At 44.9% G+C, this 13,023-nt stretch overlaps 1 protein-coding gene across 4 annotated transcripts; it reads left to right on the top strand.

The window, feature by feature from the left end:
* The first annotated feature begins 26 nt into the window (after positions 1-26).
* arnt (aryl hydrocarbon receptor nuclear translocator) lies at positions 27-12,932 on the top strand. Of its 4 annotated transcripts, none has more exons than XM_060065057.1 (20): positions 27-367; positions 842-935; positions 1,194-1,247; positions 1,337-1,384; positions 2,091-2,304; positions 2,554-2,764; positions 3,002-3,104; positions 3,905-3,970; positions 4,110-4,195; positions 4,320-4,396; positions 4,554-4,688; positions 4,811-4,885; positions 4,982-5,133; positions 5,397-5,522; positions 6,404-6,494; positions 7,445-7,626; positions 7,861-8,056; positions 10,396-10,570; positions 10,673-10,809; positions 11,144-12,932. In XM_060065057.1, exons 1-20 carry the CDS (start codon positions 331-333, stop codon positions 11,225-11,227), a joined length of 2,343 nt encoding a protein of 780 aa, XP_059921040.1. In that variant the 5' UTR covers positions 27-330; the 3' UTR covers positions 11,228-12,932. The 4 variants fall into 4 exon arrangements, with proteins under 4 accessions (XP_059921040.1, XP_059921039.1, XP_059921042.1 ...); XM_060065056.1 differs by having other exon boundaries at positions 28-367; positions 10,393-10,570; XM_060065059.1 differs by lacking the exon at positions 5,397-5,522 and having other exon boundaries at positions 29-367.
* The last annotated feature ends 91 nt before the right edge of the window (positions 12,933-13,023 follow it).

Genomic DNA, 13,023 nt, shown 5'->3' with positions numbered 1-13,023 from the left:
GTGGGCCGTCCAATAGCGCGAGCAGAACTGGATACATTGTAGCGGCTTGCATTGGCTTGCGCTCCCACCCGCCATCTTGGATAGCTAGGGACTTTAAACCGGGGCGAATCGAGAAAGTGTCAGTAAATAACATATAGTATCTCTTTCTCAGAATTTGAACAGTCAGGGCTGTCAAAGTCAAAAGTAGGCTATCTGTCATGTCGTTGGATTTTGGCCTTTTTAAAATAAAGGCTCGAGCGCCAGCAGAACATTGACAGGAAACTAGTTAGCACCGAGCTAACCCTGTTTTTTTGTTGGGATTTGCCGTAGCTGAAGTTGTTTTGGTTGTTTATGTTATCCGACATGGACATTCCTTCTCCAAACCCAGGTAACGTGACGCTCATGTTAGGAAAATCTTCCACGATCATGCTGCTGTCAACTTGCCAGATGCGTTTATTGTGTATCTAAATATGACACTTGTGATAGCGTGACAGCCTCAGCTAGCTGTGTTGCGAGGATAATGGTTCCCAGTCAGAGCTGTTCTGTGTTTCACAGGCTGGCCAGGGATTGCACAAGTTGGAGAGATAATACCGAACTGGCCAGCTGGCAGTTTAGCAAACATCTAACATTGCCTGGCATTCAGACATGAAAACATTGCTTGATAATTAGTAGCTTGATAGTGATAGCTGGACATCCACTGAAAACATGTTGTGGTTGTTAAACTGGACTAACTTACTGCAAATACTTTAGTATCATACCTAAAAACAAGTCGTTGTATTTGACGGGTTTTCATGAAAAAGGTCGAAGTCGATTAGTCGAACAAATGGCTTCATTAATGCACATCAATGTTTGTTTCGATTAGATTTACCTAATTCAAATCTGGGTATGGGCCCAAGTGGCGCCCAAGCAACTGTCGGAGCTGTTGTGCCGAAAGGAGCCATTAAAAGACGAGCAGCGTAAGTCTTAAGAACGGTCTATGTTACATTTTTATCAGAATATTCTCTATTTTGCCGCATTTGGTTAGGTAGTGATCCCTACAATCAAAGCCGAAATAATCCGATATTCTTTTTTTGTACCTATATGCAACATATGTACTTATGCAACCTCATATTACTCGTTAAGAATAATTCACTCGTTTGGTGTATAGGCTACATTATTCTTCGAATATTTAAAATTCATGCCACTAATAAGAGCCTTTACCCCAATTAATATAGGCCAGATTTCGACGATGAAGATGATGACGATGATGAAGGAAACAAGCTCTTCAGGTAGGAGGGAATGCCTGTCAAGCTTATTGTTGTTGCTTAATCAGCATGTAATTCGAGCTAATTTTTGTAAAATCACTTTATTATCTCAGGTGTGATGACGAATCAGGGGGCTCCAATGACAAAGAGAGATATGCCAGGTAGGACCATTACAAATACAAGGTTTGTGTATTGTATCCATAACTGTCCCTTTATCAAACTGCTGCTCTGCACTTTCCTCCCCTTAGTCCAACACACAGCTTGCCTTCTACCCTTTTAGTATAGTTAGGATTAGTATTGGCCTGTATTTTAGGGGGCAGATTTAATTGCCAGGGATTTGGATGAAGATCGCAGCTTTGCATATAAGGAGATGCTAGCCAGCTCCCATCCTGTGTTGCCCTATTATCTACTGTTTAAGAAGTGTGTCTTTCTGTGTGTTGAGGATTTTGGTTTACTTTGGTTTTTATCTCTACCTCTTGAGCAACACACCTTTATCCCTCCCCTTTTCTCTACCTCACTTTCTCTTCTCTTCTACTCTCAGGACAACTGAAGATAATTTTTTCGCACTTCCTCTCTTCCTCACTCAGGCTGGCTTTAAAAGTTCAGGCTCTCTTGCTTCGCCACTATCATTATACAATATCATTGAATACACATTAGTTAAGGGCATCCATTGTTTCTTTCACAACATCATGCTCTCCCTCTTTCCCACTTCTTCCCAATCTGCATATTTACATTGCAACATTAACTCTTTACCTCTCCTCCATGTTGTCCACCTGCCCGACTGCTTCTCTCCCCCCCCCTCCCCCCCATCTCCGCCCCTCCTCTCCGTCACCCGTCCGCCTCTCCCCCCTCGTTCTCTCACCCCAGGGAGAACCACAGCGAGATCGAGCGGCGGAGGCGTAACAAGATGACAGCCTACATCACAGAGCTGTCCGACATGGTGCCCACCTGTAGTGCCTTGGCGCGCAAACCCGACAAGCTCACTATCCTGCGTATGGCGGTGTCGCACATGAAGTCTCTCAGAGGGCCCGGGACCACCAACACAGACGGCACATACAAGCCATGTTTCCTCACCGACCAGGTTTGGGAGAATCCCTTTTGACCAAGTGGTTTGTTTTGTGATATTTTATATAGTGTGGTTCATGAGGCATGTGTTTGAGCCTCGTAGTTTAGTCCCCAGTTGTCCTTGTCTCTTGATTACCCATCTTGTATTGTAGCAGTATAACATAGACGTGTATTTTCAGCATGTGGTTTGTATTGAGATGAATTAGGTTCGGCCCATTGAGTTCCCCATCTAAGCCTGAATGCCTCCCCCGCCCTCTGTCTGAAGGAACTGAAGCATCTGGTTTTGGAGGCGGCTGACGGCTTCCTGTTTGTGGTGTCCTGTGAAACCGGTCGCATCGTTCACGTCTCGGACTCCCTGACCCCCGTCCTTAACCAGTCCCAGTCTGACTGGCTGGGCTCCTCCCTCTATGACCAGCTCCACCCTGACGACACGGAGAAGCTCAGGGAGCAGCTCTCGACAGCAGAGAACACCACAGGTAGAGAAACGCCACATATTCGAGATGCAGTAAAATCACTTATTCAATATATGATTACATTTGTTTGTTTTTCATTCCTGCTGACCCACTTCCAGTGTCACTGATGTTACGTTAATAGGCACCCCATTCAGATTAATTTCCAGTGGCCGACCAGAAACCATTCCACACAGTCCTGACCCCTCATTAGACCAGTGGTTTGTCTGAGGTCCCACCTGCCCGTTGTCTTGATTCTCTCAGGGCGTATGCTGGACCTGAAGACGGGAACGGTGAAGAAAGAGAGCCCCCAGTCCTCAGTCAGAATGAGTATGGGGGCCCGTCGCTCCTTCATCTGCAGAATGAGGTGTGTGTGTGTGTGTGTGTACTGGTGGATATGTGTGTGCTTGCAGAGGCTTCATCCGGGCAGCTGGGATAGATAAATAATAATTTAGTTAAAATCTCAGTTTTGTTTGTCAATTTGTTATTGTTTTATGCCTGCTAAGTTGTCCATGACAGTTTTTTACCCTGCTTTTTACTCTTGTAGAGCTAGCAGGATACACTTCTATACAGTATTTTTATATTATATCCATTGGGGAAAATGAGATGCATCCAGTTGATTGCATTCTAGTGAAGCTGTTGGTAGGGTACCTAGTAATTCGCCTATTGTGTTGAAATATTGACCCAGAGATGAGTGCTGCTGCCCGACGGTCTGAATGCCCGGCCACGTATACCCTGCCAAATACGAGGGACTCGTACCGACGATCACTTCTCCAGTCCCCCGCGTCACATCACTGTATTTCAGACCTTTAATATTTGTTCAATATCTTTCTAACTTAAAAAAGAAGGGACTTTCAAACTGCATAAACTGCTATTGAGAAGTGGGATTTTATTTTTTATAAACCACCAGAATCACTTCGGTGCTAAAAATGTCACTTTCAGTTTGGAAGTAGGGGCTTTCCTGGCGGGCGGTCATTATTGTAAAACCTGACGTGCAGGAAACTGCAGTCCTCAACAATGCATTACTGCGAGACAGCACAGACTTTATATTTTTGTAATGGTCTGTGGTTTGCTTGACGGGTCCCTTTTTACCCAAGTACACGTTTCCCCCCCTAAGGACGAGATGTGTGTTTTGTCTCCTACTGAGGTGTGTGCCTGTGCTTCCAGGTGTGGCTCGTGTGCAGTGGAACCCTTATCCATGAACAGACTCAACTTCCTGAGGAATAGGAACAGGTGAGCTCAAGGAGGCTAAATATCTGTTGTTTTAAGAAAGGTTTGGCAGCTTCATTATTTAGGATGGATTTAAGATCTGATTATATAAAAAATGTCGAATTGGCGGATTTATGATAGCTGAACTGACTTTACATCACAGGAATGGTTTGGGAGCAGCGGGAGAAGGAGAGCAGCAGTATGTAGTGGTCCACTGTACCGGATATATTAAGTCATGGCCTCCTACAGGTAACACTCTTTTTAGATTTGAGGAACAGAAGCGCAAGTAATGCTGGATGGCATCCTACTCATCTGTATAAATGAGAGGCGGCGGCATGTGACGCGTGCGTTTGTATGTGTGCTCGTCTGCTAGGAGTGTCTCTAACCGACGAAGAAGTGGACAACACTCAGGGTAGTCGTTACTGTCTCGTTGCCATCGGAAGACTACAGGTAGGACGGGCCCAATGCGTCTGATGACTGTGTGAGAACTCCCTAGAACAAAAGGGAGACTATCCTTTAAACCCCCCAACCGTTTTCTCTGTCTTCATTCATAATATCAACTGAAAGGGAAACGCATGTTCAAGTTTTCTTCCCTGTTCCGTGTCAGGTGACCTGTTGCCCGGGCGACTTGGACATCAACAGCATCAGTGTCCCCGTGGAGTTCATCTCGCGCCACAACTGCCAGGGCACCTTCACCTTCGTAGACCACCGCTGTATGGCCACCGTGGGCTACCAGCCCCAGGTTAGTCTTACTGGCTGCTCCCTGCTACCGGACTGCACTGCTCACAATGAGACCTCCATGACAAGATGAGTCGGGGCACGGAAAACAATTCCTTCACTAAAAGTCATCGCTCCCTCTCACAGGAGTTACTTGGGAAAAGCATTCTGGAGCTGGCCCATCCTGAAGACCAGGGGCTGCTGAGAGACAGCTTCCAACAGGTAGGCCGTGGGAGCGTGTGTGCGGTGGTGGCGTGTGGGGGGATCCATGGCAGACCACCATCATGCACTGGAGTTGACTATTGGTTTGGTCGTCAGGTGGTGAAGCTGAAGGGACAGGTACTGTCGGTGATGTTCCGGTTCCACTCCAAATCCAGAGAGTGGATTTTGATGAGAACCAGCTCGTTCACCTTCCAGAACCCTTTCTCCGAGGAGATCGAGTACATCATCTGTACCAATGCCAACGTCAAGTGAGTCACTTCTGCCGTTTCCTCCACGTCCAGCATTGCGCAATGCAGTTGCAAAACATCTTTTCAAAGACAATGATGTGATCTGTTCGTATCAAGTCAAGTTCCACTGTTGTGGAGAAATGTGATTGACAAACTGTTTTACATTCCCCCCCCCTACCCCCAGTGCCTCCCCACCAATTACCGCAGTGTGTCCTCTGGTCAGATCCTAGTCTAACCACTCACTCCCTGCCCTCCCCTCTGCTCCGCTCATGTTTGCGGGGCAGTAGAACCTCGGGTCAGGACCCCCCCGCCCCCCTCTCGTCACCGGGGGGCTCCATGACCCCCTCCCTGGGGCAGGGCAGCCCAAACGGCCTCCCTGTGGTTCTCAGCCCAGGTCATGTGGCCAGCAGGTGAGACCAGACCAGCTCCCACCCTGCTCCTCCACCGTCCTGGAGAGCAGGAGCTGGCTCTCGGTTGAAGGCGACTGCTGCACCTCTTCAGCCTGTTTATCGTTTGCCTCACTCTTAGCCCTTTTCCACCACATTAGCTCTAGTTCAGGATTCCTGGACCTTGGTGCTATGAACCAAACTAGTCTGCGTTTCCACTGGTTTTGAGCGGAACGGTTGAATCAGGGATGCGTCATCAGTAGAGAGGCGTAAAACTGGAATTTACCAGTAGTTTTCATCCTGTAGAACATGACGCACCCACTGATGAGGTCATGGTTTATTACTTCAGTCCAAGAAAACCTGCTATTTTTGGGGTTCCGGCTGAGGGCCCACTTTCGGATCCGGAAACCAATTTATTTTGAAATGCTTAGAACGGTCAACATGAGGCGGGCGGAACGGAACCTGTTAGCTGTTGGTGGAAAAGTGGTATCGGAGTCTTTCCCTCTTGTAGAACCTGAGAGCTGCTGATGTTTTTAAAAGCATGTCTGCTGTTCTGTGCATCATGGAATAGGTAGAAATGGAGGGAAACTCTTAACACTGCCCCTGTGGTTTAGGTGACTGACTTTTTTTCCAAAGGTAGCGTTGTCGTTACCTCTGTCCTCTTTCTCTTCGGTTGCCATGGTGACAGGTGGTGGGTTGTGTGTTTGTTTTTCGTCAGTTGGCAGGTGTTTGGGATCTCTGGCTCATTGGTGGAGGACCCTGAAAAAAATACCTGTTGTGATAGATATACTGTATCTCACTCTCTCCTCTGCTGTCCCCAAATCCCCTCCCTCTCTCCATCCCTTTTCTCCACCATCTGTCTCTCGCTCTCTCTCTCTCTCGCTCTCCCTCCTTCTCTCCGATAGGCAATTGCAGCAGCAGCAGCAGCAGGCGGAGCTAGAAGGAGGTGGAGGTTGCGAGGCTAGCTACGAGGCTGGACAAATCACCCTTCCACAGGTCAGACACCCCTAGTACTCTGTGTGTCTGGTATGTTGTGCACAGTGTTTCCTATTCATTTATTTATTGTGTTTGATATTGTGACAGCTGCCACTATATCAACATTGACTGCCACTTTTTTCTTTTTTTTGTAATTAAAATGGGTAAAAATTGTATTTTAAATGTGGAGCTACACGTAGCGCATTGATTTGCTCAGACTCTCTTGGTCGCTCACTCCTGCCACACATTGTTGCTGGGGCCGTCTGTAAATAGCCCCTCCTCTCCGCTCCTCTTAATCATTGTATTCTCGCTTGTATGGGCCCTTCTATATCTTTACATTTTTTAACAGGATTTTTATACAGTCTATCTATGTGTTACATTCACACCGGAGATCCACAGAAACTATTTTATAACCTGCTTTTAACTGTTAGTGCTAGCCGGATCAATTAATCCATGTGAACTTTTTGAAACGTGAGACATATCTGTGAGGATTGCATTTTAGTTAGGCTATTGCTAAGGGACGGGTACTTTGTTATTCGCCTGTGTAGAAATATTTAGCGGACGATGGCTCGATAGGAGTGCCGCTACCCCAACGTCTCCTGGGCAGGTATACACCGCGTTTTCATACAAGGGGACCATCTCATAACGTAAAAGATTTGGTTTTTTTTACCGTGCTTTGTTTTAGGCGCTATCAAGATGTATTTCTCTCTGCTGAACACAATGGCAGGATACCACTTAGATTGGTTTGAAGCCAATCCAAATAGAAGTCAAGTCAAGGACTTGACAAAATGACATCCATTGTCAACAAAATTTTGACTGATTTCCTGCGATATTTCGAAGAGTGAAACTGTCTATACTTTATATTAGAGATATGTATTTTGACATTGTCAGTCTAAAATATCATATTTAACCTGCGGAGGGCTGTGCTTTTGAGTTTGAATAAGCTATATAATATTTGTGTTGAACCACAGATGCCGGTGCAGGCTGTGACTGCAGCAGGGCTAGACCACACTAAGAGCCTGGAGAAAGCAGAGCTTTACCCGACTCTTTACCCCGGCCAGGAACAGCCCAAGAACATGCCCTCCACCCCCACAGCCCATATGTACCCTCACGCCGACACCTTCACCCCTAACCGCCCCAGTGACGCTTACAGGTGTGTGTGTGTGTGTGTGTGTGTGTGTGTGTGTGTGTGTGTGTGTGTGTGTGTGTGTGTGTGTGTGTGTGTGTGTGTGTGTGTGTGTGTGTGTGTGTGTGTGTGTGTGTGTGTGTGTGAGTCGAGTAACTACAGTTCTTGACATGTCGAGAGATCTGTCTGAACCTGTGTTTCTGCACGCATACACCAACCACTGCTCTCTCTCTCTCTCTCTGCTGTGGTCTGGCTTGGCAGGCCCGTGGGCATGGTCCAACAGATGGGCCAGCAGACTCACTCAGCAGGTCAGATGCTGGCTCAGATGTCCCGTCAAAACGGAGCTCCCACTGCCACCACGCCGGCCGCCGCCACCAACCCCCTTCAGGGTGGACCGACCGGGGGCTGGCCCGTGGCTGAGCCGGGGGCGGTCCCCAGGCCCTCCTTCAACAACCAGGTGAGCTCCTAATCCCACAGCCTCACACTCTGTTATAACCAGCTTGCTGATCTGAGCAAATCAAAGCTTTTTAGGAAATGCCCTATAGAGGATATTGAGTGGATTCCTATTTATATTTAATCATCATATTGATTTAAGTCTCATTACCAAATGTATTTTGTAAGAGGGGGCTTGGATCTTCGGGGATTCGAATCTCTGAAAGAAATACATTTAGTCAACATCGTTCCGAGAACGAGAGTGCTAATTAAGTTATACCACAGCATTGCTTGGCTTCCACAAATTAAGGCCTATAGGTTCCATTTATTTTGTGGGGATCCGGATTAACTGCCTTCTCCCTATCAATACCATTACATGGTGCCACGTGATTGGTACATTCACTTGTAACTTAAATTGATCATCACTCAAACACTTCCATATCCTCGTTATTGATGCAGGGTTTGTCATGATCGGATGTCATTTTAAAGTATTTAGAATAGACGGTATTCAACAATCCGCTGCCCAGGTGGAGCTTCACCATCAACTAGGGGAAAAGTAATCGATTCTTCGATGCATCGCGATTCCCCAAGAACGATTCCGTCTCGATGCAGATAAATTAATAATCAGAACTAAAATAAATAAATAATAATTTTAGAATTTTTTAAATTATTTAATTTATCTTCAGTGTGTATTGGCCAATCTGATTTGTCTTGACACGATTGTGATTCAGCCTACGCATAGCATGCACGCAAACTCACAGCCAGACTCACAATCTCCTTCTAGTTCAAGAGCAGCTTTTTCTTTAATGACATAGAAAAGAAAGATTAGAAAGAAAATAACTTCCATATTGTGTTGTAATGCAAGCTGCATTGATTATTTCATTGTTCATAGAAAGTCATATTTGTGACAAAAGCTTTTTCTATAATAAAATATTAGATAAGTTAATTAATCTGTTGATGTCTTTAATGATCATCACAAAACTCAGATTTATATATTTTTGAAAATCACGCATGGAAATGTACAAAAAAAATTGTTACATCGATAATCGTTTTAGAATCAATCGTTGACCTCATAATCGGAATCGAATCATGAGGTGCAAAGACATTCCCACCATCCACACACAATTCCGTATTACTTTAGTTTTCCGGGAACCCTAACCCTCTCTCGAAGAACAAGTTCCACCCATCCGCACGACCTGTGTCAGAGAAGCGTAGCCATCCCTCGGACGCCCCGGTCCCCAGCTGCCCAGACAGAGTTCTACACAGACCTAAAGGCACTCCCGACATCACAAGAAGAACGCTAGATGAGTTTCAAGCAGAGCTGAACGTTCACAAACTTTTTGGCTGGGAAATAATCACAGGCATCACTTCTGTTTTCGGTCTGCGATGCGTCTGCGGATTTGGTCTCAGTTTCAGAACCGTTACGATCTCACAGAATATTATATGAGCCTGTGAAGGCTAATAGAAGCCTATATATTTTCTTTCAAAATGTAATGCAGATGTCGCCTAACCACAGCTGTGGGACACCAAGAAGCCAAATCATTATTTTCAAGCATTTAAACGACGCAAAGTCACAAAATTAGAAATCCCTGACGTGTGTGTGTGTGTGTGTGTGTGTGTGTGTGTGTGTGTGTGTGTGTGTGTGTGTGTGTGTGTGTGTGTGTGTGTGTGTGTGTGTGTGTGTGTGTGTGTGTGTGTGTGTGTGTGTGTGTGTGTGTAAAAATATAAAATAATATATGATTTTTTAATTGACGATCAAGCAACGATGGGTCTGGCGGCTGGCCTGATAAATGAGATTAGACTAAATCTGAGTCCAGGACACACCTTTTATTAAAGGGACACTGTGTAAAAATTACTCCCATCTAGTGGTACAATTGTATATTGCATTCAAACTAATGGTGCTCGCTTGTTCAAAAACTACGGTGGGCAGTATGTGCCAAGAAGCATGACATCCAATACTACCTCATCGAGTCATTCGAGTGATGATGAGGTTCGTTATTTCAAACAAATTTCAAACTGCATTGAATCATTAGTGTATGCTAATGATGTATGAGTAATTATTTCCTGGGCCACGTAGTGCTTTTTGTCCCTCTCGGCAGTTCATAGACCGGAAGAACATGGAAGCCTCCATGAAGCTTACCCGTCCTATGTAACTACATATTAATTATTCTTCGCTCAGGAGGATAAGTGAGATTTTTGGCAGAGATAATCTTACACCAATGAGGACTTATTTATGAATGAATACGTTGATTTGAGGTAATAAATGACTGAAAATATTACACAGTGTCCCTTTAAGGTATTTTGAACGTATGTGTGTATGTATTTTGAAGTCCCTTTAAGGTATTTTCTTATTCTGTCCAGCAGGTGGCCCCCCAGGCTGCAAAGACGATGTCAACTTCATTTGCTGCCATTGGTGGATTTGTAGGTGGCCCCTCCAACTCCTTTGGCCAGATGCCAACAGGTGCTGCTCCGACAACTATGAGTGGAGCCAACTACTCGCATATCAACGCTCGACCCAACCTCAACACCAACGGTTATGGTAGATGGTTTCTTTTCTTTCTATTTTGTTGTTGTTTTTGTTGCTGTTGTTTTTAATCCTGGAGCAGCACGTCACAATAGTAAGCTGTTTCGTCTCTTCCAGGTGGCCCACAGTCTGCAGCCCAGTTCCCCACCCAGGCAGCGGAGGCTGTATGGCCCCAGTGGCAAGGCCAGCAACATGCACAGAACCACACAGAGCAGCATCCTCAAGCTCAGGGAAACCAGCAAGACATGTTCCCTGTGAGTCACTGGAAATTATATTTGAGTGTGTTTGCAGCTGGTTCAGTTGGACAAATGCGTCTTAAATACACTGGCCCCCAAACAATTCCTAGTGCCACTTACGCCAAGTTCTAATTAACTGCGTTTAAACATGGAGCGAAAGACTTTGTGACATGTTTAATGGTTTATTTGAACAAATCCAAACATTAACTCTCCCACATCAGGCTTCTTCGCACAGGCTCATGGTGACACTCCTGGCCCCAGGCCATGGGCTAGCTCTTGTTAACACTACTCCCTCGCTCTCAACCGCATCATCTTACTCTGTATCCTAACAACGTTGTCTCCCCCGCTGAAGGACATGCTGTCTATCCTGGACCCACCCGCCAGCTTCAACAACGACGACTTTGAGATTCCCATCTACCCTTCTTTCAACGAGTGAAACAGTCAAGACATCCACATGCCATGTATACCCCCCAAACCCTCCTCTCTCACTACCCCTCCTGTTCTACAATGTTGCCTCATTGGTCTTTTCGCCCCTCGCACCTTCACTCACGCCATTACTGCCCCTATAAAGTAGCACTCTCTTGTCCTGCCCACCATGTCCTTTTGGACCAGTGATCTTGCCTGCGGACAACAAGAGCAGAACAATGGAGGAGCGGCGAGAAGAGGACATCATCACATTATCAAGGCCATTGTAGAATTTATTTTGCTAGCACTGCCTAAAGCCAACCACCTATGATGTTGTACATATGTGAATAATATAAAGCGTTATGTGGACAATCACATACACACACAAATTCACACACGCACAGAGAAATATATATGGACTGCATGGTAGCATCTTCCTACCCCCTCCGACACTTACGGAGACCGAAAGAAACGCACAAAAGACTTTCATTGAAAGGATTCTTGGATACTTCTCAGCTTTTTGTCAGCCATTTGATAAACCAGCAGTTTGTTGTGATCTCTTACACATGCATATCCAACCTAATCGATCATGTGAAACTCTCAGGAAATGATGGGGACATAAAGCTTTGGGGATTTCTCTCGTTTTGCACACAAATATGCATGTCGGTGTCGTCGTCCCCCCCCCCCCCCCCACACTGTCTCAGACGTACTGTGCAGGAGCTCTCGGCTGCATTCAAAGAGCGCCTCGTTGCTTCCTTCTACTGCTCCCTCTACAGGGAACAAGTCATGTTTGGGTTTTAACTAAATTAGTTTACCAGTGAGGCTGAGACTAGTAATAGATGCAGATTGTCGCAAATGTGTAAATTCTCCATACACAGCATAAAAAATGCCATAAATGTATTTCAAGTGAGTACATGCAGTATAGTTGAGGACACCATTTTTTTTTTTTCCATGTGTGGCCCAGGATTCTGCTAATCAAGTGTGGGTGTTTTCACCCACACTTGATTAGCAGAATCATTTCCACCAAGTTTGATTGTCCTTTTGTAACCTTAAGTTGGGCGGCTGGAAATAATGTAATGCAGCAATAATTAACAACCAGGAATTATGTACTTCTAAAGCCATCATTGTGTTTTTGTTTTATGATAGTAATGTTATGATCTAGTTGCCATGTTTCACTTACGTTTCATCGGGTCAGCCGGCGGTCTTCGGAGCCGTCTGTTGTGCTTTTATCATTGGTATTTAAAAAATGGTTTAATCAGGGTTTGTTTTTCTAGGATAAAAGTGAAGATGTGTAAAACGGTTATGCCCCAGGCTTTTGTACTCCATAGTGAGGTTAAACAAAAATGGCCATTTAATTAAATAAGATAAGGACATCAAGAAGACTGTCCCTTATCTTAACAATCAAAAGTTAGTATGTATGTAATGTGGACCATTATTGGAGTCCAAGGGATGAGAGATTGATGTTCATAAGACTTAAAGTTTATTGTTACATTGTAAGCCAATATGTGTACATTAAATCCATGTCTACAGTTTATTTAGATTTCTAAAGAGTGGAGTTTTGGTGACCACGTTGTCTTGTTCTCATCCCCTGGCTTCTCTAACCAGGTTTTTACAATGATGTAAATTGAAGTTGGTATCACATAGAAACACAAATATTTAAATATACTGGATCTGTATATGTCCTGTTAAGAGGAACGCAGTGTTGGTTTTTCTATTAAATTGTTCTATAATCAGAATCAACTGGGTACAATTTTATGTGAAGTATTGGAGTACGTCGTGACATTTTTTTACTTTCTCGTGTTGCATAATGAAATACGTCGGAAAAAA

The sequence above is a fragment of the Gadus macrocephalus genome, chromosome 11, assembly GCF_031168955.1.
Source record: "Gadus macrocephalus chromosome 11, ASM3116895v1".
NCBI classification, from domain to species: domain Eukaryota; kingdom Metazoa; phylum Chordata; class Actinopteri; order Gadiformes; family Gadidae; genus Gadus; species Gadus macrocephalus.
Note: the sequence above shows the minus strand (reverse complement) of the source record. Positions and strands in the feature narration are given on the sequence as shown.